This window comes from Carassius auratus, chromosome 7, assembly GCF_003368295.1.
Source record: "Carassius auratus strain Wakin chromosome 7, ASM336829v1, whole genome shotgun sequence".
In the NCBI taxonomy this organism is placed as follows: Eukaryota; Metazoa; Chordata; class Actinopteri; order Cypriniformes; family Cyprinidae; genus Carassius; species Carassius auratus.
The window spans coordinates 13481460-13508328 of record NC_039249.1 but is presented as its reverse complement, the minus strand read 5'-3'; the positions used below and the strand labels follow the sequence as shown (position 1 = coordinate 13508328).

At 38.0% G+C, this 26869-nt stretch overlaps 1 protein-coding gene across 2 annotated transcripts in view; it reads left to right on the top strand.

Moving 5' to 3' along the window:
• Nucleotides 1-6769: 6769 nt before the first annotated feature.
• The window catches only part of itga11a (integrin, alpha 11a), a 41052-nt gene continuing 20952 nt past the window's right edge, over nt 6770-26869 (top strand). Inside the window, exons 1-8 of one of the 2 annotated variants that reach the window (XM_026267449.1) lie at nt 6770-7040; nt 13432-13543; nt 22634-22746; nt 25137-25228; nt 25460-25574; nt 25917-26044; nt 26127-26275; nt 26625-26769. In XM_026267449.1, coding sequence (XP_026123234.1) covers nt 6989-7040; nt 13432-13543; nt 22634-22746; nt 25137-25228; nt 25460-25574; nt 25917-26044; nt 26127-26275; nt 26625-26769 — 906 coding nt within the window. In that variant the 5' untranslated portion in view covers nt 6770-6988. The remainder of the gene's footprint in view (nt 7041-13431; nt 13544-22633; nt 22747-25136; nt 25229-25459; nt 25575-25916; nt 26045-26126; nt 26276-26624; nt 26770-26869) is intronic. The other variant, XM_026267448.1, reaches the window with a different exon arrangement.

Below are 26869 nucleotides of genomic sequence, written 5' to 3'. Positions count from 1 at the left end.
GCAGTGGACTGAGTCTGGAGTAGAAACATCCAGAGCCACCGTGCACAGGCGTGTGCAGGAAATGGACTACAGAAAAGCAGCACTGGACTGTTGCTCAGTGGTCCAAAGTACTTTTTTCGGATGAAAGCAAATTTTGCATGTCATTCGGAAATCAAGGTGCCAGAGTCTGAAGGAAGACTGGGGAGAAGGAAATGCCCAAATTGCCTGATGTCCAGTGTCAAGTACCCACAGTCAGTGAGGGTCTGGGGTGCCATGTCAGCTGCTGGTGTTGGTCCACTGTGTTTTATCAAGGGCAGGGTCAATGCAGCTAGCTATCAGGAGATTTTGGAGCACTTCATGCTTCCATCTGCTGAAAAGCTTTATGGAGATGAAGATTTCGTTTTTCAGCACGACCTGGCACCTGCTCACAGTGCCAAAACCACTGGTAAATGGTTTACTGACCATGGTATTACTGTGCTCAATTGGCCTGCCAACTCTCCTGACCTGAACCCCATAGAGAATCTGTGGGATGTTGTGAAGAGAAAGTTGAGAGATGCAAGACCCAACACCCTGGATGAGATTAAGGCTGCTATCGAAGCATCCTGGGCCTCCATAACACCTCAGCAGTGCCACAGGCTGATTGCCTCCATGCCACGCCGCATTGAAGCAGTCATTTCTGCAAAAGGATTCCCGACCAAGTATTGAGTGCATAACTGAACATAATTATTTGAAGGTTGACTTTTTTTGTATTAAAAACATTTTTCCTTTATGGGTCGGATGAAATATGCTATTTTTTTGAGATAGGAATTTAGGGTTTTCATGAGCTGTATGCCAAAATCATCAGTATTAAAACAATAAAAGACCTGAAATATTTCAGTTGGTGTGCAATGAATCTAAAATATGTGAAAGTTTAATTTTTATCATTACATTATGGGAAAAAAAAATGAACTTTTATCACAATATGCTAATTTTTTGAGAAGGACCTGTATTATCCTCACATCATTGTTTAGAATGGGGATTTTCTAGTAGTTTAAAACATTAGAGATATTGTTAGTAATCAGCTGGACAAAATATATAACACTAGCCTTATGGTTTTTTGATATTTTACTGCAAATATCTTACAAATTGTACCTTTAAATGACTTTATTGCTAGGAAATAAGAGGACAACAAAAACATTTAAGTGAAAAAGAAATGACTCTGCAAATTACTATTACTGCAAAAATCTTCCCACCACAAGCAGTATTATGCTTTCTTTTGCTAATATGTCATCATATGGGATGCATTTACAGGGCTTGCTCACAGGGGCTCAGTTCGGCGTTTAAGCGGTCAACCCTGAAATAAATAATTACGTATAAGGCTCCTCAAACCTAATAATTACATGCTGGAAATGACGGAGCTTTGGGTTTTCCATGGTGATGCAGGAGAAAAGAAAGATATGATTTTCCCCCACTTGCGTTTTTCCATTTCATATGAAGTGATGCGGAAGCTCTATGAAACAGGAGCATTTCCCTTTAGCAGGCACGCACAAGACATTGGGTGATTTAAGACCACATTATGAGCTAATTGGTCGATGGTGAAACAACTGCCTGTGTTCAAGCGGCTGCTAAAGGGCTGACTCAAGCGAGAACGAACCAACGCTAAAGCCTAGCCTCAGAAGTCATTACTATTGCAGCTTAAAGGTTACAAAGGACAGCTTCTGTCCACAAATTCCTTGTTTGGCTGTAGATGACAGGGAGGAATTGTGAATTTATGATGTTAGGGATTTCGTTAGTCCAGTGGTTTAATGTGTACCCTGAGTTTACCTGTGTATATAATTTGTTTGGTGGAGCAGTTATAAATTGCAAGGTTAAACGGAGCTGTATTGCCCCTGGTTGGTTCCTGGTTGTGTGTCTCCATGTCTGTGCATTTGTTTGCAAGTTTGAGCATTTTGTGCGTGTGCATGTGTATTTTACGTGGTGCAAATCATGTGGCTATTTCTGCTGTGGTGTGCGGTTTCAGTTTCCACATCTCCTGATGTTGCTACTGGCTCTGAGCGCCTGTCAGCTCAAATGCCAGATATCTGGAAAAGTAAGAATGACTCACTGCTCAGACTAGACCATTTGCTTGCTTGCTTTCAGTATTTATATTAAAGGCCTCTGCCATTTTTCACATCATATGAACATTTCTATTGGTACACTGTTGCCCTGCTTACAATTAAACCGCTCTCCATTCTCTCAGCAGTATTCTTATGTGAATAACCACATCATGTGCAATAATAAAACCAATGAGGACTGAGAGAGTTAAAGGGCCTTGGCACACGGTACTACAAATATGGAGACTTTCCTTCAGAAATATCAAGATTTTATGACACTTTTGATAATTTGGAGCTCCAAGAGTAGAACAGACCTCCATGGTGGCAAGAATGTAGCTAATTATAGTAAGTTCTTTTAAACATTGTAAGTGATATACTTTTGAAAAGGCAACATAAGGCACAAATAAAAAGCGTGTAAACTGTGGGAATATCAAGTAGTGCAGATCAAAGCAGTTTGCAAGGCTTAGAGAGTGAACATAATGACGTTATTTAGTCATGTGGCATGCCATTTACTGATTTATTTTCTACACATGAGTTTTAATTATTAGCTCATATGAAAAATGTCTAATGTGATTCTTGATAATCTTGCCAATTTATTTAAGGACCGTATGTGAACTTATTTTTTTTTTTTTAAATTTATATATATATATATATATATATATATATATATATATATATATATATATATATATATATATTTTTTTTTTTTTTTTTTTTTTTTGACTTGGGAGTAGCTTTCCTAGCTTTTAGTGTATGTTTGTATTTTTGCAGTTTGTAGCTAAATTTTGGTGAACTGTTGTATACTTATTATGAAATTATACAGCCTCATTTGTATGTTTTACCCCCGATTTAGGTTAGGAGTTTACCTACAGTATTAGTGACCCCCCCCCCCCCCCCCCCAAAAAAAAGAAAAACATTTTGTTTTCCTACAAATCAATTGATCTGTTTGACCTCATCAATGGAAGTTATTTTTAAAGGTTCAGGAATAAATGTCTCCTTAAAATTACAATCTTCATTTTTTTCCCCCGAAGTGTGTATTAATCTTCAGAATCCAAAATAATTAGTCAGAGCATCTCTGTGAAGTGAGTTCATGTAAACCTCCACTCTAAAAATTAATTGCTGCACCCTGCTTAGATGGAAAAACATGTGGACCCCCCAAAAAACATAGAAAACACTCAAGAAAAAGAGAGAAAAAAATCTCTCGCACATCATAAAATGTCTAAGCTACTATTTTTGACTTCACTGTGGATGAGGTCCAGTTCAGCACTACTGTTAATGGAACGGTAGCACAGAACTGAGATGATTGTCTATGGACGTCATTTTTGTGCCTATGGTTTAACGTTCCAGAACAACAAATCAAAGTTCAGCGAATGTGTTTCTGCTCAGTGTAAACTCATTCAAGAACAAAGTCGCAAATCAACCATCAAGCCTGACCTTGACTGCTGCGTCCTTGAAAGGAACTCTGAGACCATTAGAAAACCATGAAAATCTCACATCATTTTATTCACATCAGTAATATTTGCCTGTTTATTTGTGTAGTTTTGTCATAGTTTGTCTTTGAACTGAACAGCATAACCAGCAAAAATAGCCCTTTCATGCCAGATCTCATGGAGAGAGAAGAGCAGCTGGAATGCAAATGGCTATGAGATCACCATTTACTGTCCAAACCGCTGGATTTCAACACAGCAAGAGTGTTGATTCGGGTTTTTAGCATACCAAGATTACACAAGTTGAGCTCTTGATAAAATATTGTATACTGGGAAAGCAAAGCTTTCATCACAGCTTGCGAGTGAGTGCGAGGACACTTGTGTCTTTGCCCAAACCACTGAATTCCTCCAGCTGAATGTTGCCTGTCAGTCAAATGGCCAAACACATCACACTCTGCATGTTTGATTGGTTGACTCATGCTTCCATGGCCTAACCACAAAATCTCTGATTCCTAGGATGATTTCATATGATTCATGAGCACATTTATGCTGGGGATTAGAGAGTCATATAGATTAATGTGATGTGTACTCATTTAATGAAAGAGTATTCATATTATATAAAAGAAAAAAGAACAACCTCCATCATATGCTATTTTTTCAAGGAAGATTCTTAAAATCTTTTTATGGCAACTGACTAATGTGTGGATTCCCTACTAGCAATTTCACAATGTTATTTGACAGAATCGTGAAAAGTTAACATTTTCTACTTGGGGTCATATAGGTCAACCATCATCTGCTTTCTGACGGTTTCTATTTTAAATTCTGGAAATGGAAAGAAACGGCAACAAAACAAAGCAGGAGACTGGCATTCAGATATTACCACAGTTCAGCATTATTGACTGTGGTTGCCATGTTTTGATCAACATCAGACAGAAATAGCCGAAGAGTCCAGATTTGGTTTGATCTGACTGGCTCTTGACGCTGTGGTGACTTCTAGGGTTTGACCACAGCAGGGTTGTCACTGAGTTTGCTGTATGTTCTTGCCAACACAACCAGGCTAAAAGCAAAGGAATATGTGATTACCAAAATATATTTGTTTTTATTGATGGAAAAATAATCAATCTATATGTTTGTCTGTTATGTACAGTATTTACGAGTACAGAGTTCAAAATAAGGACTTCTGGAATTGACCAAAAATGTATTTAATCATGTTGAATTTCCTTGTGATTAGAGCAGTTTCTGAAAAGCATTACTGTTATTATTTTTATTACTATTCAGATTGCAAAATCCATTTGCACAAGAGTGCAAGTTATTATTTCTCCATTAGTTGCAGCCATGATGATGATGTGGAAGGCCTGATGCTGTTGACTAATGACATTTGCATTGTAACCCTTAACTGTGATCCATTGAGTGCAACAAAGATTGTTACTGGCTTTATTTTGTTGGCATTGTGTTACTCTAATTGGTCAGTCATACATCATGCAGCAGGTAATGTGGAGGTTATTGGGATAATTGTTTGCAGTTGCTACTGCTGGTGGAAGGTTTGTGGTCATGAGGTAAGTGTTGCTCCTGCAGAGGATATGTATTGATTTCCAACCTCTTCTCAACAAGGTGCTCAGGACCCCCACATGTAGAAATAAATGTATGGTTTCCAGGAAAAACAACATCTCAAACATTTGTTTCTGCAGTCCATTCTATATGTCAGCCACTCTTTTTCTCTCTTTACTAAATGTTTCTCTGACTTTAAGTATTGGCATGGCAATTTTGGTCAGTAGCTCAACATCATGAACGAAAGCATTTTCCGTCCATGTGGAAACAGTGAGTGAACCAACCCGTCTCCCTCTCAGGCCCCTATCCTATTTTAAAAGAAAGAATTTGACTTTCATTTAATTGCAGGTTCCTCTTTAATTTATCATTTATTTGGACTGTTGACATTTTGCAAACTAGCAGTGGGGATTCTTGAGCTATGAGTTACAACCTCACAATACTGGTAAAAGCTGCCTCATGTTGTGTAACCAAATAGCCCCTTCTGTCTATTAATTTGCCCACTTTTTCATTCCTCAATGTGCTTGTCTTAGCTGAGGACAGAAGTTTGCAAGAGGAGTCAGAAGAAACTGAGATGTTCCTTTTCTGTTTTGATGAGAAGTCTTAATTAGCTATGTTCATTGATATGGTGCTTGATGTATTCACACTCAGAAAAGAGTTCAGGTGTTTCACTATATTGTTCTTGTCTGTGTATGAATAGCCTAAATATCTCTCTGTCTCACTCTTTCTCTTCCGCATCTGTCTTTTGGAGTAACTAACCAGCTCTCTGGTTTGACTGTGCATTCCTCTGCAGAATCTGAAAGAACATAACTCCCAGCTGCCTCATTTGCAAAGAGGGTGAATTATACTGCAAATTATAATGCTTGGCTTTGATAGAAACATCTGATGAAAGGAAAGCAAGATGACGTTTTAAGTACTCTTAATGAAAGCAGCACCCTTTCCTTTGGTCACTTATGTTTAAAGTAAAATCAGCTCAATGTTCATCAGATGTTTTATAATCACTTTGGTTTCAGATAAGAGGCTGAATTCCTTTAATTCTTATGAAAAATATATTATATATATATATATATAAAAAAATAAATGTTCCAATGAATGTACTTACAAAAGGCCTGACAATAGTAGTTATTATTTTTGTGTATAGTACAGTGATATGGTAGATATCTTCTCACAGGAAACTTGCCACTGTCTTATGAATTTTATAAACAGGATATTATGTGTTGGGTAGTTTGCTAGTGTACAAGATTGCATTTACACTGCATGTTCATTTTGACCAAAACTTAGTAAATGTGGTTTTGTGATTTTCAAGGTTAAGTTGAAATGGAGGTGGGCCATATTTCACTATTAGAGCAGCCAGAACGTCAGTATTAGTTAGTATATAATCTGTAATTATAGGCTTGGGTCGTGTGGTTTGGATGGTGTCTGAGGTTCTGCTGAGAGTTTGTCAGTGGGCTTTATATGGTAACATGCAGCTATGTTGACCACAAATCTCTGCATCAATCAAGACGGAGGGCATCTATCTGAACCGTATGCAGTTTAAACTGCATGTTAAGCAAATTAGAAGATTATAGAAGATCAGTTTGTGCCGTAGAGGTGATGTACAATGATCCCCAAAACCTGGATTTCCAGATTCATCACAAAAAGCATTTTCAAGAGCAATGCATGAGCTCATAACATGGTGACCCAAATCAAGCATAGATGGATAGACAGATGAAGAGACCGAAGTAGGGAGGGAGGAAGTGAGAGAGAAAGAAAAAGAGAGAAGATCTGTCTGTTGGCTGAATGAGCTCCTCCTTTTAGTTTGGCCACAGTCCCCTCCTCCTTGCCTCAGATATAGAGTGTTTTTAGGAGCAGCAGAGTCCATCAGAGCCGGGTGTACAGGAGAGCGCACTGTCAGGATATTCCATCCTTACGCACGCGCACACACACGCATACACACTCTCTCACTTCTCCCTCACGCACACGCACATGGAGTACTATTGGACCCACCTACTCTGGATTCTCTGGAGCGTGATGCCAGGTGAGTTTGTATGTGTGTGTTGCCTGTTTTCAATCAAAATAATTTAAAAGAGGCAAAGTGGAAATGCTCCATTGATACTACAAAATACTTTGCAGCTGGAGATGAGACTTTAGTAAATACCATGGATGTGATTTGTGTGTAAGGGATTGTATCCCAGTGCTATGCATCTCCCACGTCTGCTTTCCAATGTCAGGCACTTTTAAATTGACCTCCCTTGATAGATGGGGATGCTGGATTGGCTGTGGAACGGCTGGAGTTTACCCTTGCTCCAATTTTCATCATAGCACTTGCATACTTTGAAATTAAAGGCGATGTTATCAGGAATATATTGGGAGTTCATAGTTTACTGTTTCTGGGAAAGATCTGGTGAGCAACCAGATGAAAGTTTACTTGTGAAAGGACACTCTTGACAGAATATTCAAGTACTTTTGCAGTTCATTGCTTTCGTGGGTCAAGAGTTCCTGGGAAAATTAAAATCAAACTTGCATTTCTGTCCATCTGCCAAATGAACAAGATGATATATATATATATATATATATATATATATATATATATATATATATATATATATATATATATATATATATATATATATATATATATAAATGACTTATGTGTAAGTGATATAAATAACATTTGTGTTGCTATGTGCAAACATTTTTTTTTTTATGGTTAGTGTGTTGCTCATTTTGACCAGCTGCCAGTAAGCCAGCTGTGAACCAGGCTTTAATCAAGTCCAGCAATCTAAACATTATACTAGTACAATACTGTCTGTTGTACTCGTTTTTTTAGCCTTTCTCTGCACACATTAAATGTGGCCCACATCTAGAACTTCTTTATAATTAAAAAAAAATTTTTTTTTTTAATTATTTATATATTTTTTTGTGGCTTATGACCTAATAAATGTGGCCTGTATCAGATACTCATCTGAATAGTTGACACTTTTAAACTGACCTGAATTCACAAACACTATGGCTCATCCCAAGTGCACACTCATGACAAAATGTTTCAATTGATTGATGTCAAAACTGCCGTAAATCCAACCTGTTTATAGAGAACAGAAAGGCTAAGCAGTGGCTCTCTTCCTCACAACCAGTAGGTAATGACACTGATTTATATTTCACAAACCTTCAGTACAAACAATTGCTGCTCATTTTCAGTAAGTGCTCTGATGGATTCAATGAAGACAGGTTTAAACTAGCGGCTCCTGAGTTTTGGAGTCTTTTTAGGGATTCACTAAAAGAACTGACTAACATGATTCTGTTCATGAATCAGACTACACAGCTTGTGCTGTCAGTTTGTTTTAGTGTGAAGCTTGCAAGAAAAGGACAACTCAATAGAAACATTTGACAATACATTCAGGCTGAAAACTCACATTCACAATTCAGGTTAAATATCTCTTTTGCTTTGATAATGGAGATAACTGCAATACAAACAATAGGTGAAAATGTTGTTTGAGTATTGGTCCACTTTCTTCTGCCAATTGCTAGTTTTCAGACAGATTAATGGAGTAACAAACAACACTGCAAACAAAAAAAAGGTTTAGAAACATGTTACACTCAGAAATCTTTAGGAATTTTCACAATTTGAATGAAATCTCAACGCAGTGATTTAAGTGTGATTTTGAAATACCTTTTTGTTTTTTTGTTTTTACAGTGCATCTACAGTATTTATCTGTCATGTAGTTGGCAGATAAAGTTTTGCTCTGCCACAAACAGTTATTTAATCTGGCCCTAGATCTTAGTAGCAGCTGATTTACATTGCAATAAAACATATTGTGATGTCAGATGCTGCTACCTGGAATACTACTTTGGAAATAATAATTATAGAATAAGGTTATTTTTTGCGGATGAGGAACTCCAGAGCTAGTGAGTAATGCCTGACTGTGGTGTATATCAGTATGCTGATGCCACGTGCCTCACGGGTAGTTTACTTTGGCCACAAACCCAGTCGCAGGCCACCAGGCTCATCCCCTGCTAGCCATCTCTCAGCAGCCCTTCAATGAGCTTTCCAGACAACAGAGCTCACAGCTGGAAAGTCAGCATGAAATGAGCAATGTCTGGTCATTTTACTCTTGATCTGTGAGTCTAACAATGTATATCTTACCCTGAGGTGCAGCACGTACAGTAAAAGCATAAAGCCCATGAGATCTTAAGCAGAAGAGCATTTCAAAGCAATGCATTTCTGGCATGTGGAGTTCATTAAAAGCCGATCTGCTGGCCCATAATCCTCGCCAGTGGGCATCAGTGAGGCTCATTAGCATCAGGGCAGTTCCTCACGTAAATATTTGAGAAGGAGGGGATAGACGACTGAGGGGTAAGCAGATGTTTAGAGGGGGATGTCTGTCACATGTTGGCTTGTACACAGCTGCATGTTCAACTGAGGCCTTGGTAATGAATTAGTATTGGTAGTTTTCTTTGGTGGCAGTGATGTGGGTTTTGATTATGAATTAGATTTTGATGGATGGTTTGTGGTGGATGTGCCCTACATATGGTCTAGCACTAGCTCAAATGTTTCTTTTCGAAATGTTTTGATTTTAATCATGACCTGGGTTAACCTGATCATGATTTCTGAGTCCTAACATGAGGCACTGATTGTTTTTAAGAGGTTAGACAGAATATATTGCAGCTGCAGGCTGTAGCTGGAATTTTGTTTTGAATTTTGTGCCACTGTTAAGTTATGCTTCCTTTTTGACAAAAATAAATTATGTATGTAACATGTATCAGGCATGCTTAACCAAGCATGTAGCTTTACTAAAATAATTTCCTCAGAAAATCAACAGGATGTAGCACTATTTTGCAGCTATCTCTTAAAACATCAACATTTTCATTACAAGATATTGATAACATTTTTCTTCAGTTAGTGTTTTGGGTATTTAGTGAAGATGTAGATTTTATATGTAAAAGATGCTGCCTTTAATGACAATGCATTGGAGAGATAAAGGGGAATGAGACCAGAAAATTACGTAGGCCATCTTCAAACCTGCATCCCTGTGAACAGCTGCTCATATAGCCAGAAAACATGCATCCTTCCTGACTACTATGCCATGGTTCTGTCAAGCAAATTGTTTTGGTGATGCATGGACATTCTCATAGACTGGTGCTTCTCTGTCAGTATGACTGTGGTGTGGCTCCTGTAGCTTGATTGTGGTCCAAAAGCAGCTCAGGCCTTTTCCTGGACACAGAGCACAACCCTTGCAGCCACTGTACTGAGGTTTATTTATCTGGGCAAAAGAATCCACACACAGGAAACCCACTCTATAGGATCTGCTGATATTACAGAGAATATTAAAGTGCCTGCCACGTTTGGGCTTTTAAATGGAAACTAGAACTTTTCTACTCCCCCTTTTTACTCATTCTTTTTTCCCTTAGGTTTTTTTTCTCTTTTTTAAGGGTAAAGCTGTTCTCAGCTGGTGTCTGGTACAGTTTGGTTTCAGTAACAGACTGGATGCCTTAGATGTGCATTTAAGCTCTATGGAAAAAGTGATCAATGACTGTGGGAGAGAATTTAGGTTTAAAAAAACTTAGAAAAAGGTAACATTATCAAGAATGATAACAGGTATTATTCAGCTTTTCTTCTTTGCTGGTCATCTGACTGATCTATTTTTAGATTCATGCAAGGCTCTCATTTTGTTGACTATTTATAAATGAGGACTTCTGAGGGAACGTTTCGGAAGATCAAAAGGTTCTGGATGTCTGCACTGTGTTGCAATTAGTGCAACATCATGTTGCCATGATACAAGTGAATTATATGTTTTCATATAAGTAACTATTTGAGTTCATATGTAATTAAATGAGTTCAAGCAGTTAATTTAATGCTTGATCTCTGCCAATGCTTCTTTTTTCAGGAAAGAGGTTTTCGTCTGATAGTCAACAAAGCAGGAGGCAGGTGACAAACAGCTTTGCTTAAATAATATTTAAACTACTGTTCAACAGTTTGAATAAGTCTGATGATAATAAGTCTGTTTTTGTGGACCAGGATCAAACTGAACCTCTTTATATGAGCTTTCATTGCTGTTCACAGTGTGATATACAGTTCTCCTGCTACAATAATACTGTACGTCAGTCACTGGCAGTGTCACTCACAACTCTTCATCACTTTCTGTGAAAAGCAGTGACCAAAAATGAGGCTAGGAAAAACATGTGGTCCACATTATTCCCTGTGCATTCTTGTGCTTGAGCAGATTAATGTGCAAAAATGCTTTTACATCATCTCCAACACTACAGTAGCATGTCATCATTCATTCTTTTGTCTACACAGTGAATGTGGGAAAGAGAAAAAGTGTATGTGTGTGTGTGTGTGTGTGAGAGAGAGAGAGAGAGAGAGAGAGAGAGAAAAGAACTAATAGCACTTCACTTCTCTTCCTCTCCCCTCTACTAAGAGGAAGATCTCTTCATCTCATTCATCAATCATCTGCAAGATATAATACGATGAATGGAAACTGTAGTAACAGACATTATACTTATCAGCACTGTCATCAATAAACTATTTAATTTTTGCTGGTAACAGCTGGAAAAAAAATTATATATGTGATTTTTTTTTTTTGAAAGACTTTTTTCTTTTAATTGAATCCAGAGTAGATGGATGTTTTTCCTCTGGTTTTTCCATTGGTATAGAGGCCAGACTGGAGGCAAGGTGACCTGGGGCCACCAGAGAGAATCAGATCTTTCATAAGATCCCATTGTATGTTTTTTTTTTTTTTGAATCCTTGTCTTTTTATTTTTATTTTTTCAGTTTAGGTGTGCAGGGATATGATATCCATATGCTGTTGTTTAGGGTTCAAAGCATAGATTAACAGAGTAATTCAATGTAATTCTCAGATAAATTAACAGTTGTGTTTACACTTAGATCAAAGCTTTTTATATTTATAAGTTCAAAACTTGCTTTAGATTAATTTTAAGAGCCATGCTTCTGAATACTGATCTTTAGGTTATGGGGTTGCCATCATGTGATGTTCTAACTTGAGAATACCATCTCTGTACTGTGCATCTTATGTAAAAATATTTGCCAAATCACTAAAAACCTGTATGACATTAGTTCTTTCTTCAGTAGAAATCAAAAGAAGATATTTTGAAGAATGTTTTAGCTGTTTTTGTCCATGCAAATGACAGTCAGTGGGGTCCAAAACAGAACTGGACCTTTATAAAACCCGAAACAAAAATAAAACATTGGAACATTTTTCAGCGTATCTTCTCTTGTTATCCACAAAAGAAAGTAAGTTTGGATCAACTTGAAGGTGAATAGTGAACCAACCTGAAGGTGAAAGTCAGTTTTTGGTGAACTATCACTTTAATAAAAAATATATATAAATATCTGTAGCTTAAACAGTCATCTTTCTCAGCCTTTGCTTCGGGTTAAGCCATAATTATGGTGCTGAAAAGACAAAATAGTCTTTGATAGTCTTGACTGAAATTGAACCTGCCTGTAAAAGCTCTGTGAGTCAGATGTAGCTTCCTTAACTGCTGTCTTTCTGTGACTGACAGACTGTCAGATTTTGTTCCGATGACTGACAACTTCATGTTTAGTCTCATCCATAATGAGGTCCAATATACCTGTGTCTCCCGCACCAGAGTCTGCTGACAGAGTTGAAGAGTGTCAGGTCGAGCTTTGGAAATCGTGCAGGCTTTCTCCACGACTGTGAGCATGAAGGCTTTTCAGCAGGAGACCTCCATCAATGTGTTTGTTAATCCAGTGACCAAGATCTTGTGTTCTTTGGGAGTCTGTCAGAACATAAACAGAAGCCATAAAGGCATGTGAAAATAGAGGCACCTTTGAACTTTGATGGAGACAAAACAATTAAAGTTGATAGATTAATTTCCATTTAAGACCTGAAAAAAGCCAAATTAACACTGCAGCTCAGTCATCTTATGCTGGGTACACACCAAAAAAGAATCAGATTTTGGGCCGATTCCCCCCTTCCGACAATCCTAGCTATTTCCCGATTATCTTGATGGTTCTACAGATTATTTTATCAGATTTTCCCTTGGTGTGAGGTGTGCTAAGAGTGTCCGAACCTGATCGGAAGAACGCCGGAGACCAGATTCATTGAAGGTTGTAACTCAGTTTTGACAAAATAATTATTGCGTTTGGCTTGCAAGCAACTCTACTCTTTAAAGTGCAAAACATTGCGAAAATAAAAAAATCTATCTGTTGTTTGCTCTCTGTTTGTCTGTGAGTTGTTTAGAAACGATACAAATTACATATAGTGTTCATGAAAGGAAACAACTGTTTAGGACTCTGGCAGAGACTCAGTTTAGCCACAATTAAATTTTGCTTAGTTTTGGGTCATTGCTGGAGCTCCTTGGCTCGTAGAATCTTTTGCCAGTAAATGCAGTCTTGTGTCTAAGCATGCTGTGGATGGTTCATATTAAAATTGTCTGTCTCTTTACAGGGTTCCATGTCTGTTTCAACATTGACACCAGAAATCACAGGATCATAAAGGGCCCCAGGCAGACACAGTTTGGCTACACTGTTCAACAGCACGTAGCTGGAGGACAGAAGTGGTAAGAAGCATTTATAAGGGCTTTTTCTGTACCCCTTCATCTCATAATGTACTCCAGCTAAAGAGAGCTGATTTCTTCAAAATATCATAAAAGATGAATTTTTGGTAACACTTTACTTAAAGCCTTTATGTAGGCATATAATGCATTATGAAAGTAGTTTTAATGTATTAATTATGCTTTGTTATTTACCTCAGAATGCATTGTACAATCCCACGAATAATAGTAACCACAGTTAATGCATTATAACACTTATCAAGTTCAGTTACAGTTACAGTTATCACAGTTACTCTACAGACTTTAAAGTCAGCTATAATTATTTACGACAAGATGTAATGTATTACAATGTACATTATGAATAGAGTGTTATAATGCATTATGAAGGCTTTAAGTGTTACCAATTTTAATTCAAAAATATTCTATTATGTTCTATACAAAGAAAGAGTTAGTATGACATTGGCGAGTAAATGATTTTAATTTTTTCAGTGAACTATCCCTTTAAGACTTTAAGACTCAAGGTTAACCAGAGGTTAAGGTTAAGCAGAGAATCTTGCTCCCTGCATTTTCTAACCTTTGTAGGATATCAAACGCACTTTAATTGTGCGATAAATCATAGTCTTTTTGACATTCATCTGGCAAAACAAAAAGTGTTTCTGTGTGTCCAGGTCTTGAAGGAAGTGTCATTCAGAGAGATGTCCCAAAAAAAATATTGAATTTGTTTTTCATTGCATCTCCCAAATAAACATTAGATCTCATTGCCTCAGTTTTCATAACAAGCAAATTTACTGTAGATCTCTTCTGAAAGGAAAATCCACCAATGATGCTTTTACGGGCTTATGAGAATTGAAAGGAGTTTAACATTTGTCGTTTATCACTGTGATGTCATCATCTCTCTTTGCCTTGGCAATTTGATTCCAGTCTGGCATCTCAATTTGTCTTCTTGGCCACAGCTCACCTGAAAACCAGACCAGAGGTATATATCACTGCGTGTGTGAAAATAATAAGTATGCCTGCAAAGAAAAATGTTTTTTTTTTTTTTTTTTATCCATGTAATTCACCTGAAGTAAGTGTTAATATACCACTCATGTTGGTTTGATGTAAGCATGCAAGAGAATCCAGCTCATTTGCTTCTATTCATAATGAAGAGAGTTTTTCACCTTTTGTGCCTGAGTTCATGAAAATAATATATTCTATCTCACATTCCCTAGATAACGGTTAAATGGCTCGGTCTGTAGATTTAGCTGTGAGTGTGTTGTCAGGTTTAGCTGGACTGATGTGGGGTGATATCAACAAAGACTTTCTCAAGTGAGCGGCTGCCAAACAGACCCCCTTTCTGTCTCTGCCCCATTCACACAGCATCTGCAAACCATTAACAGGCCAGAGGAAATTTTCAGTGTGGCATGTGTGTCTGGCTTGGCTCTTGTGTATGTGTGTGTGACTTTTATTTGATCATATGCAAGTTTTTGGGGGGAGATGTGAATTGTGTGTTGTGAATATGCACTTAAACAACATTCACAAAACCAGACTCAGAGACATGCACATCAACAAATACTAACAGACCAACTACACACAAAACCAAGAGATACTGTTTAAAGGCCCAATTACATGAACTGAGTCTGATTTCACAATACAGATCTATTTTAAACAGCAGTAAACAGTTGAATGTAAAATCTTTTATGTGTGTGCGATAGAAAGACAGATCATTAGGGAAAGTGTGTTGTGTTTATGCTGACATGACTTTAGGCAGTAGGAGAGGAAAAGCTTTTTGAAGGAATTGGCAATACACAGTAGCTAATCACCATTATGTGGTAAGGCCACCTCAGAGCGTTTGAACAGGGGAAACATTTTGGACACTGCTGGCTATTTATTTATGTATCTGTGTACTGGTGCTCTTGCACAGTTTGACTCAGGAAATGTCTTGATTAGCACAGTCAGATCCTCAGAGGAGACTGTTTGGTCCAAAAAAGTAAAGAAGTCTAGCTGTGTATCACCTCTCTCACAACCCCGAATCCTGTTACAGTGGATAACATATATTACATTCACTCTGACAGTTCAAACTCTCTCTCATGCAAGTTTCAGTGCAGAGTACTTACACTATTATATTCAGTGAAGTGACTGTTTTGACAGGGGTCCATAGAGACTTGTTTCTGAGGCTTGAGCCATAGTCACTTGCCCTCAAATGTTTTGACATTATACTGGACTGAGCGTCCATTAGGGATGCATTAAGTTCCTCTGTATAACTTACTGTTTGGGCCACAAAACCAGTCTTAAGTGTCATTTTTTCAAAATTGAGATTTATATATCATCTGAAAGCTGAATAAATAAGCTTTTCATTGATGTATGGTTTATTAGGAGATACAACTATTTGAAAATCTGGAATCTGAGGGTGCAAAAAAAAAGAAAAACTGAAAAAATCGCCTTTAAAGTTGTCCAAATTAAGTTCTTAGCAATGCATATTACAAATCAAAAATGAATATATAATTTTGATGCATTTACAGTAGGAAATGTACAAAATATCTTCATGGAACATAATCTTTACTTAATATTCTAAAGATTTTTGGCATTAAAGAAAAAGTGTTAATTTTCACCCATACAAGGTTTTTTTTGGCCACTTTTATTTCCTCTTTTGTTTTATTTTTTGTTAATAAAAGCCTCTCCGAGGCCTAATGCCACGCCCACTGTGTGTAGTTTGCTCCTCCCGCCACAATACACACACACACACACACACACACACACACACACACACTCACACACACACAGGACACACAGCAAGACAATGATCCCAAACACAGCCAAGGAAACTCTCACTTGGTTTCAGAAAAAGAAAATAAAGCTGCTAGAATGGCCCAGCCAATCACCTCACCTAAATCCAATAGAAAATCTATGGAAAGAACTAAAGATCAGAGTTCATAGAAGAGGCCCACGAAACCTTCAGTATTTGAAGACTGTTTATGTGGAAGAATGGGCCAAAATCACACCCATTTATTTTATTTTTTTTCATTTAACCAAAAACTGGATAATTGAACTCAAACACAACATCAGAGAAGCACTAATTTACCCTCATGTAGTTTTCCGATCTTTTGACCGAAGATGATTTTCTTTTTCCCAAAAATGCTAGTTAATATTATCACTTTACACCAAAACTTGACTTTGCTCAAACAGGGTATAACAACTGATTATAGCATCATTAATCTTAGCTTATTCACCTTGGTTTTGAGTGAACATTGCCAAAATTTTCCACGCATAATGCTTTTTTAACTCAAAAAATGAGGTAATCATATAACATGTTTTCATATCTCAATATCATCCAGAGAATGTCTAATGATGACAACAAAAGACTATAATCCAATTAGTCATTTTTGTCTCTTTCTATTTGAATCTGGCTATTTTCAAAATAGAACAACAATGTACTTATTAAGGCATACAGCAAAGTATATACTCCATACTACTGTTTAAACTAGAATACTTTATTTCTCTTTCTCTTTCACTTTGTCTTTGTCTTTCTCTTACTCTTTTCCTTTCTCTGTCTTTCTCTCGGGTGCAGACAGGGTCCTATCACAGCAGCATGCAGTGGCAAGAGGTCTTATCCAGTTTCAGAGGCACAGAGGGGGTTTAGTGGTGTAGGAAAATGGGGGAAAGGGGTTGGCAACACACATCAGCTGTGGTTACTGCTGTTGATGGCTGTGGAAGGGAGTATGTAGTCGTTGTTCTCTTATATTTTTCTCTTTGACTCCTAACATTATGTTAACATATGCATTTTATTTCAGGTCAGCACACCAGGATCGTTTGAAACACATTCACAATGCATGTTCCAAGGAACAGGCATTACCCTGCATGCTGTGTATTGGAACATTCTCAAAAGTTGCTACCATGTAGCAGATACATAATTACAGGCTAGAAACTTTGAAATGTTTGAAGTACCACAAACCGCTAAACAAGCATGTTGAATTTTATTTTAAATCAGAAATATATACATTTTTTTTCACATCTGCATTTGTCACAGAGAGTGAGCTGAACCCACTAACTTTCATCACATAGAGAAATTTGAACTCTTTAACTCTTTACTTTAACTCTGATGATGATAAAAGCAGATCCAGCCCCATACAGCATTCATTGCACAAATCATATGGAACATGTGGGAGTTTGGGGGCACAGGAAGTTTTCATGGGTGATGAATATTTGAACTATTTCAGGAATCTGTTGTTTTTGTGTACAGGACTGCTGTGTTTGGCTTCTTTGAAGTATGAATAATGTGTTTGTGAATGTTTCATTTTGAAAATTGCATGTTTTACACTTATTTGTATTTTTCTTGTTTTAAATTTACATCCTCTATGCACTACCAATCAAAAGGTTTTTTTTTATTTTTTTTTAAATGTCTTGTTTCTGTGATGGCAAAATTAAAGCCATTTGTCAACTCTTTAGCATCACACGATCCTTCAGAAATTCTAACGCACTGATTTAGATTTTAAGTAACATTTCTTATTGTTATCAATGTTGAAAACAGTTGGACTTCTTCGTGTCTTTTTGGAACACAAGATAAGGTGTTTTCGCAATGGAGGAACCTTTTCATAGTTCCTAGAACTATTGGTGAAACTTCCTGCTATTTGGTGTTCACACCACCAGAACTAGGAACGTATTTTGTTCTGGTAAATCTGTTTGGGGGAACTAATTTAGCTCCTACTTCTAAAACAGGTCTATAGGAACCAACAGTAACATAAGCGTACATTGTTTGAAAAAACGCATTTACATTCCATCTCCATTATCACAAAACCCACGTCACACAACAAAAACAGCTCCGATCATGGTGTCTTCCAATCAGCGATTGATAATGATTGTAAATGCATTCCTAGAACTACACTGTGTGAACGCACCTATACATTTCCAAGGGTCTTTGATCCTTTCACCCCAAACCTCTGAAGTGAATGTAATATTTGTAAATTTCAGTGGTCAAATATCAGAAGTCTTAAGAGCTACATAAAATAATCTGTTGCCATCATTACCTTCAACTCATAGTAATATCAAAGTGAGGAATTTTACAATTATTTTTATTCTGTCTCTCACTTTTTGTTGTAACAGTTTGGATAGAAAGAGATCACAGCTCACAGATGGAGAGAAAATGGCAAGGCAATACACAAGTAGCTGAGTCTGGTTATGACTTGCATGATTATTATGACTTGGTTGTCCATGATGGTGTTCATGGATTAAAAGGCATGCATTCTTTTCTTGGTGTCTTTCTGGCTGGCAATGGGATTTTTTTTCCTGGGTGGCCACTGACGCATGCACATCCACAGAATTGGCCTGATAGATCCCTTGGGATGGACATACAGACCAATGTGAACAGCTTGTTTATTTTTTGGGGGGGTTGCAGTTTGAATTCCTTGCTGAGTTTTGACTTGTCTGGCCTGTGACCTCTAAATTCTACAAGCAGCAGGAGGGATGAAGCGTTCTTCATCTCTACTCTCAAACTTACCTGATATTCTGCTCACAAGTCTTTTATACTGGTCTAAGAAAATTAATCTGTACATGAATGTCTTGGTTGTCAAAGCAGTAATGATTAGATTAAATCAACACGTGCAGTAATAGTTTTATGGGTTTAAGGATGTGAGGTGAGTTGCAATAATTACTTAACTAGTTTTGCTGCCTTCACTTGGAAGAAATGACAGCACAGAAGTGTTGCGTGTCATGGTAACATCAGTTTGGTGAGGTTTATGTGATGCTTGACGTGCCCATTTAAATCAATAACAGGCCATGAAAAGGATAAAGCATTAGTGGTTCATCTTTCCTTTTCTGTCCCATCATATATGAAACTAATGAAACGCCATACAGTATCAGTGTCTGTCTCACTGGCACTTCATAGACCTTAGCACCATGGTACCATGGCAAAGTGTTTTCTCACTCTCCAAATGTGAAAAACATTTGGCTATTAATGGCAAACCCTTTCCTCTTAGATTTTTCCAAAGGATCTGGGCTGCTAGTACAGCGTTTTGTGGCACATTGAATATGTAAAGGTTGTATATTAGCGAGGCTGTTTCATTCAGTGCTATTAGCCTTTTGTAGCCCTGCCACAGAGAAAAAACTTGAGAGCTTAATGAGCCTGAGGCTGATTGTTTTAACAGCTTACTGTGTCATTACCCTGGAAGTTTGACTAGACCATTAAATCACTGTAACAAAGGTCCTCTTTCTCATGCTCATCTCTCTATTTTTTCATACTTTCTTCTCTCCTTTTTTTTAAGTGTGTCCTGAGCTGAACTCAAGGGTAAAATATAGTGCCAAAGGCAGCTATAACAACAGTGATATTCACAATATTAATAGCAGCGAAAAAATATGCGCGCAGTCTGAGCTCCTTCTGTGAAAAATCGTTTCCAGAGACATTTCAAAATGTTTAGATGAACTTTTAACTGGAGACTTCTGTTTTTTCGTGTAAGCTTATTTCCTTGCTTATTTCATGCTAATTTTAAACCAGGGTCAAATTTAGAGTGTTTATTTATCCCATTGTATATCGCAGAAATGTCATATTTACAAATGAAACCATGATAGAGTGTCGCTGTCGGTTAATTTTGTTTATATGATCGTATTGACTGAATCAGGCTGAGCAGTAGGACGTGTGCAGAGCTTCTTGTTCTACTTCATTTCTTAATTCCACTGTAAATAGCCTGTGGGTGTCTTATAATTATATTTGAACTGTAATGGGTAAAATCCATTTGTTTGGGAAGCTGGATCCAGATTTAGTTGGAATGCTTCACTGCTGAAGCTTGCCAAACAGAGAAATATTACCTCGAGAGGCCCATGATGTTGACCCCTGGCCTATGGCAGAACAGTCATGGAGGTCTGGATCTGCAGTAAACTAGTGTCAGATATCGCTCTCTGAATCACTCTGTCCCTGAGTGGGTATTGCTCCTGTATAGAGCTTTAACCTTAACATTAACCTGTCAGAATCAGCTTTAGATGTGCTGATTATTGGTGTGTGTGTGATGCAGGGTTTCAAACGTGTGGCAGGATGTGATAGTGCCTTTGTGATTTGAATCTTTCATGTGTAATACAGAATAAAGAGGCGTTTTGAAACTATGCCATGAATCATCAGATGTGATGATCTCCTTCCTAAAATATAAAAGCAGCTCAATATTTTTCCATAGAGCCATTTATACTGCATCAAGTCAAGTGAGCTTTAGTGTCATTCTGCTATATGTGGAACAAAATTTTGTGCTTCATAGACCATGGTGCTACTGTACATATTTAAATATAATATAAATAAACACATACGGTATCTAACCTATTGAAGGTTTAACTGACTTTATTTTTATTTTTTTATTTGTTGCATCAGACATGTATCACTTTGCTCATATCTGATTGGTCCAATTTCAGTTTGAGATCTCTTACCTAGAACATAACCTGCCCCGGAGCAGGTTAGCTGTACAGTGTAAGTTACTATGGCAATGAACGCAGCTAAAAACCAAACCACTTTCATGATACCTAAAACCCAGGATTGGTGCAAACTAAACTTTTTTTTTTTTTAAATTGACCTGGCTAGCCAGCTGATCCGGCTTCATGGTACAGGCCCCTGGTCTTTTGTTTTGTTAAAAGTGAGTGACAGTGAAAGTTACATGACATTCAGCAAAGTATGGTGACCCATACTCAGAATTTGTGCTCTGCGCACGCGCGCGAGCACACACACACACACACACACACACACACACACACACACACACACACACACACACGCACACACACACACACGCACACGCACACACACACACACACACACACGCACACACACACACACGCACGCACACACACACACGGCAGCCATTTATGAGCCATTGGGGGTCCTTTCTCAAGGGCACCTAAGTCGTGGTATTGAAGGTGGAGAGAGATCTGTACATACACTACCCCCACCTACAGTTCCTGCCAGCCCGGGACTCGAACTCACAACCTTTTGATTGGGAGTCTGACGACTCTCTAACCATTAGGCCACAACTTCCCCCACTTTTGTTTTGTTTTGAAAGGTCCTCTACCATTCCTTTGCAGCCCCAATTAACTAGATATCACAAGATTAAGGTTTCAAATAAATATTAATAATGTAACCTAATATTAAAATTAGTAAGCACTACTCTGAGCAGTGAACAGACCTTTGAGTAACAATCAGTAAAAACTGATATGCTGCTCTTAAGAAAATGTAACGTTCTACATGAGCACTGCTTTTAAAAAGGCAGACAAATAATCAGAGGATCATAAAATATCTCTTTTGCAATGGAAAACTGTCATTCTCAGACCCAATGCAAAGATACTGCCTTTACGTCTGACAGACGGTACCACCTCACCATAAACTAATTATGAAGTTCAGAATGATATTTAAGAGTCCATCCTGACCTGGCACAGGCACAGGCACATAAATGCGAAGTCAAGCTAGTTTTCTATCTCCCTCGAGACCACTATCAGCATGTAAGAATTCTGCATCTCTTGCATAAACAGTTGAAGGTACACATCTTGCTGTGTTTAAGGATGCCTAGTCTTGCAGTGATCTGTGACTAGTTAAATGAGTCCTCTACGGCTACTTAGTGAAAGTGACTGGCTTTGCTTATAAAAGCTGCATGCTTCCTAGAGCCGTGAGAAGTACATACTGCTCCCTGCAGTGCTGCTGCTACTGCGTCTGAGTGATGTGTGTGTCCCTGATTGCTCTCTGCTGGAGCAGTATTACGTGTAAAGCATGCCAGCGTTAATGGAGCGATGTGTTTAGTCAGTCTGGGATGTAGGATACATATTTCAACACTCACGCAAATATCTCCCATACCTAACCGCCCTGCACGCTTCCATCAATACATTACCTCAGATGTCAACATTCAATTTAAACCTGTTTAAACATTCCTTTGCCGGTAGATTCCACTCACCTGCCATCTCTCCTTGATTCACTTCCTCTAACCTCCTTTAAATGCGCCTGTTTTCAGAGGGAGCTTAAATCAATAGGCTTCTGGCTGTTTTATTTACAGGGAAGTGGATCACACACCTGCTTGTGTGTTTCTTCTGCTGTTTTTGTTAGATGAATATTGTACTGTGTCAAAGGTAATATTTATATGTTTTGATTCTGGATGCTTCTAGGTTACTGGTAGGAGCCCCACTGGAAACGAATGGACAGCATCAGACAGGAGATGTGTACAAATGTCCCTTAAGCAGAAAATCTGGAGGACCCAGCTGCACCAAACTCAATCTTGGTATGAAGACTGCAGAGTTCATTTTCACACTTTTTTGTCTTTGTTATTTCTCTTTTGTATTTAGAATTCTTTTTTTAAAATTTAGCCAGTATTTTATTATGTTAGTATGATTAAAATGACATTGTTAAAAAAAACATTGTTAGAGAATTGTTAATACTGCATATTATTATCACATTTTCTTCAATATTTCAATTAAAATTATATAATTTCTTAAACATTATTATCAATGCACATTCACTTTCCTTCATTATTGTTGGCAAGAAACTCTCTGTTAAAAAATTTCATCAGTAATTTTGTTGACTGGATTACCACTTTATGACTGAGTATAACAATTAATATATACTGAACAAAATTATAAGTGCAAAACTTTTGTGTTTGCCCCCATTTTTCATGAGCTGGACTCTAAGATCTAAGACTTTCTCTATGTACACAAAAGGCCTATTTCTCTCAAATATTGTTCACAAATATGTAAGTGAGCACTTCTCCTTTGCCGAAATAATCCATCCACCTCCCAAGTGTGTCATATCAAGATGCTGAATAGACAGCATTATTACTGCACAGGTGTGCCTTAGGCTGGCCACAATAAAAGCCCACTCTAAAATAGGCAGTTTTATTGTATTATGGGGGGGGGGGGGGGTTGTCCGAAAACCAGTCAGTGTCTGGTGTGACCATCATTTGCCTCATGCATAGAGTTTATCAGGTTGTTAATTGTGGCCTGTGGAATGTTGGTCCACTCCTCTTCAATGGCTGTGCGCAGTTGCGGGATATTGGCAGGAACTGGAACACGCTGTCGTACACGCCAATCCAGAACATCCCAAACATGCTCAATGGGTGACATGTCCGGTGAGTATGCTGGCCATGCAAGAACTGGGGTGTTTTCAGCTTCCAGGAATTGTGTACAGATCCTTGCAACATGAGGTGATGGTCGTAGATGAATGGCACAACAATGGGCCTCAGGATCTCGTCACGGTATGTCTGTGCATTCAAAATGCCATTAATAAAATGCACATGTATTCGTTGTCCATAACATACGCCTGTCCATACCATAACGCCACCATGGGCCACTCAATCCACAATGTTGACAGCAGCAAACCGCTCACCCACACAACGTCATACTCGCTGTCTGCCATCTGCCTTTACAGTGAAAACCGGGATTCGTCGGTGAAGAGAACACCTCTCCAAAGTGCCAGACGACATTGAATGTGAATGTGACGACGAACTGCAGTCAGGTCGAGACCCCGATGAGAACGACAAGCATGCAAATGAGCTTCCCTGAGATGGTTTCTGACAGTTTTGCAGAAATTCTTTGGTTCTGCAAACCGATTGTTGCAGCAGCTGTCTCAGTGGCTGGTCTCAGATGATAATGGAGGTGAAGATGCTGGATGCGGAGGTCCTGAGCTGGTGTGGTTACATGTGATCTGCGGTTGTGAGGCCAGTTGGATGTACTGCCAAGTTCTTTGAAACACCTTTGAGATGGCTTATGGTAGAGAAATGAACATTCAATTCATGAACAACAGCTCTGGTGGACATTCCTGCAGTCAGCATGCCAATTGCACACTCCCTTAAAACTTGCAACATCCGTGGCTTTGTGCTGTGTGATAAAACTGCACATTTTAGAGTGCCCTTTTATTGTGGCCAGCCTAAGGCACACCTGTGCATTAAATCTGTTGCTGTCTATTCAGCATCTTGATATGACACACCTGTGAGGTGGATGGTTTATCTCGGCAAAGGAGAAGTGCTCACTAAGACAGATTTAGACAGATTTGTGAACAATATTTGAGAGAAATAGGCCTTTTATGCACATAGAAAAAGTCTTAGATCTTTGAGTTCAGCTCATGAACAATGGGGGCAAAAACAAAAGTGATGCATTTATAATTTTGGTCAGCCTATATAATTAGAATAAATACTTTTGTAATTACACATTAAAAGAAATTGTTATTATTTACTAGCAGTAAATAATTACTTTGCGAAGTTGCCACAATAAGGGTTAGATTTGCGGTTTGGGTAAAGCGTTACCAGGCATGCCTTGTGAAAAGCAAAGGGGGTAAACACATTGATTCATTCAAATGCACTCCTGATCTATAATGACGTAAACATGTGGGTTCTTCACTACAGAACACATCATCTATGTCAAACATATGTGTTCTATATAATGTTAAGTGTGTCGATACAGCCTTTCTGCCAGTTTTAATATGTGCATGTGTATAGATGCACACGCATAACAGATGCACGCTGCAGATCAAATCAGGAATGTCTAGACAGGATTAACAAATATGTTTACAGTTAAAGGAAGTCTTTCTGCAAAGAACATATGCCACATATGGACTGTGGTTGAATTTTATAGCCAAGCTTTTTATTTTCCTCCATCATTTGTTTTTTTTTTTCTTAAGGAAGGATATCGTTGACAAATGTCTCTGAGCGAAAGGATAAGATGAGACTTGGAATGACCCTTTCGTCAAATCCTAAAGACAACAGCTTTGTGGTGAGTTTGGATGGCTGGTTAGATAGTTAATAATGCATATTCTTTGTAATATTAAAGTCGTCTGGCATTTAAATGGTCTAAAACACTAATATTGTTAAGTGTTCAAACACCATCCATTACATTCGGAACACTATGGAATTATAATTTATGTTGAATGAGCCAATGATCTTTATGTAAATCATAAATGCATTTATTAATGGTGCAATTAATAACGTTTGTGATAATTCACAGGCTTGTGGTCCCCTTTGGTCATACGAATGTGGCAGCTCTTACTACAGCACTGGAATTTGCTCCAGAGTCAATGCCAGCTTTAAATTTTCCCGCACTATCGCTCCTGCTTTCCAAAGTAAGCACACGCACCTGCACCTTCGATTTAACAAGGACAGTTTCTGCAGTGAAATTTTTGGTAATATGTTTCCACTTTCTGTCTTAACCTTGGACTTTATTTTTATGCTGAATTTGGCCATGACAGTTTCTGGATCTGCCATAGGCAATATATTGTGAAATTAATCTTCGTTTTAAAAAGAAAATGATCTTGACTGCTCATAAAGAGCTGAGTTGTTAAATCTTTTTTCTTTTTGACGAAAGAGTCACAGACCTTGTTTTTAAATAATCACTAAAAGAACTACTACTGTTTAATGTGTTTTGTGTGCCAAAGACATCAATAACGTCTAATTTCTTCTTTCAGGGTGCGAGACATACATGGACATAGTGATAGTCCTAGATGGTTCAAATTCAATCTACCCCTGGAACGAAGTTCAAGACTTCCTTATCAACATTCTGCGGAAATTCTATGTTGGACCAGGACAGATTCAGGTGTTTTAGACTTTCTGACCAATGACAATGTGAAATATCAAATGTGCCTTTATCTCAAATGTGTGAATCGTGTGCTTGTCAGGTTGGAGTACTGCAGTATGGAGAAAAGGTGGTATCCGAGTTTCAACTGAATGACTTCCGCTCTGTGGAGGATGTGGTCAAAGCAGCCCGTAAGATAGACCAGCGAGGAGGAGAAGAGACCAACACAGCGCTGGGAATCAGTGTTGCACGGTACTGCTAAAATAATTGTTTACTGGTATGATGACTTAGTTATTGTCTGTTTTAATACTCTTTAAAATGCTGTTTATTCAGGTCACGGCAGAGCAGGATTATCAGCAGTCTTTACTCCATTCTTCAGGGTCACGTGATCCTTTAGAAATAATTCTGATATGCTAATCTGGTCCTCAAGAAACATTACAAATGTCTTTACTGTCACTTTTACACAATGTAATGAGTCCAGGCTGAATAATAATACTAATTTCTTTAAAAAAAAAATACCTTTACATTTTACATATTGACATCAACAGAGCCCTCGAATGACATTTACAGAGCATAATTTAATATCTATGGATGTTCACAGCTCAGAGGCTTTTAAACAGGGAGGCAGAAGAGGAGCAAAGAAGGTCATGATCGTCATCACAGATGGAGAATCACATGACAGTGCTGACCTGCAGCAGGTCATTGAGGACAGCGAGAAGGATGGCATCACCCGATATGCCATTGCTGTAAGTATTCAGTATTCAAGTATTCTGGATCAGGTTTTTTTTTTTTGGCATTGATCAAATGCACATTCTCATGCTGAAATGATGAGGTGACATTGGACCA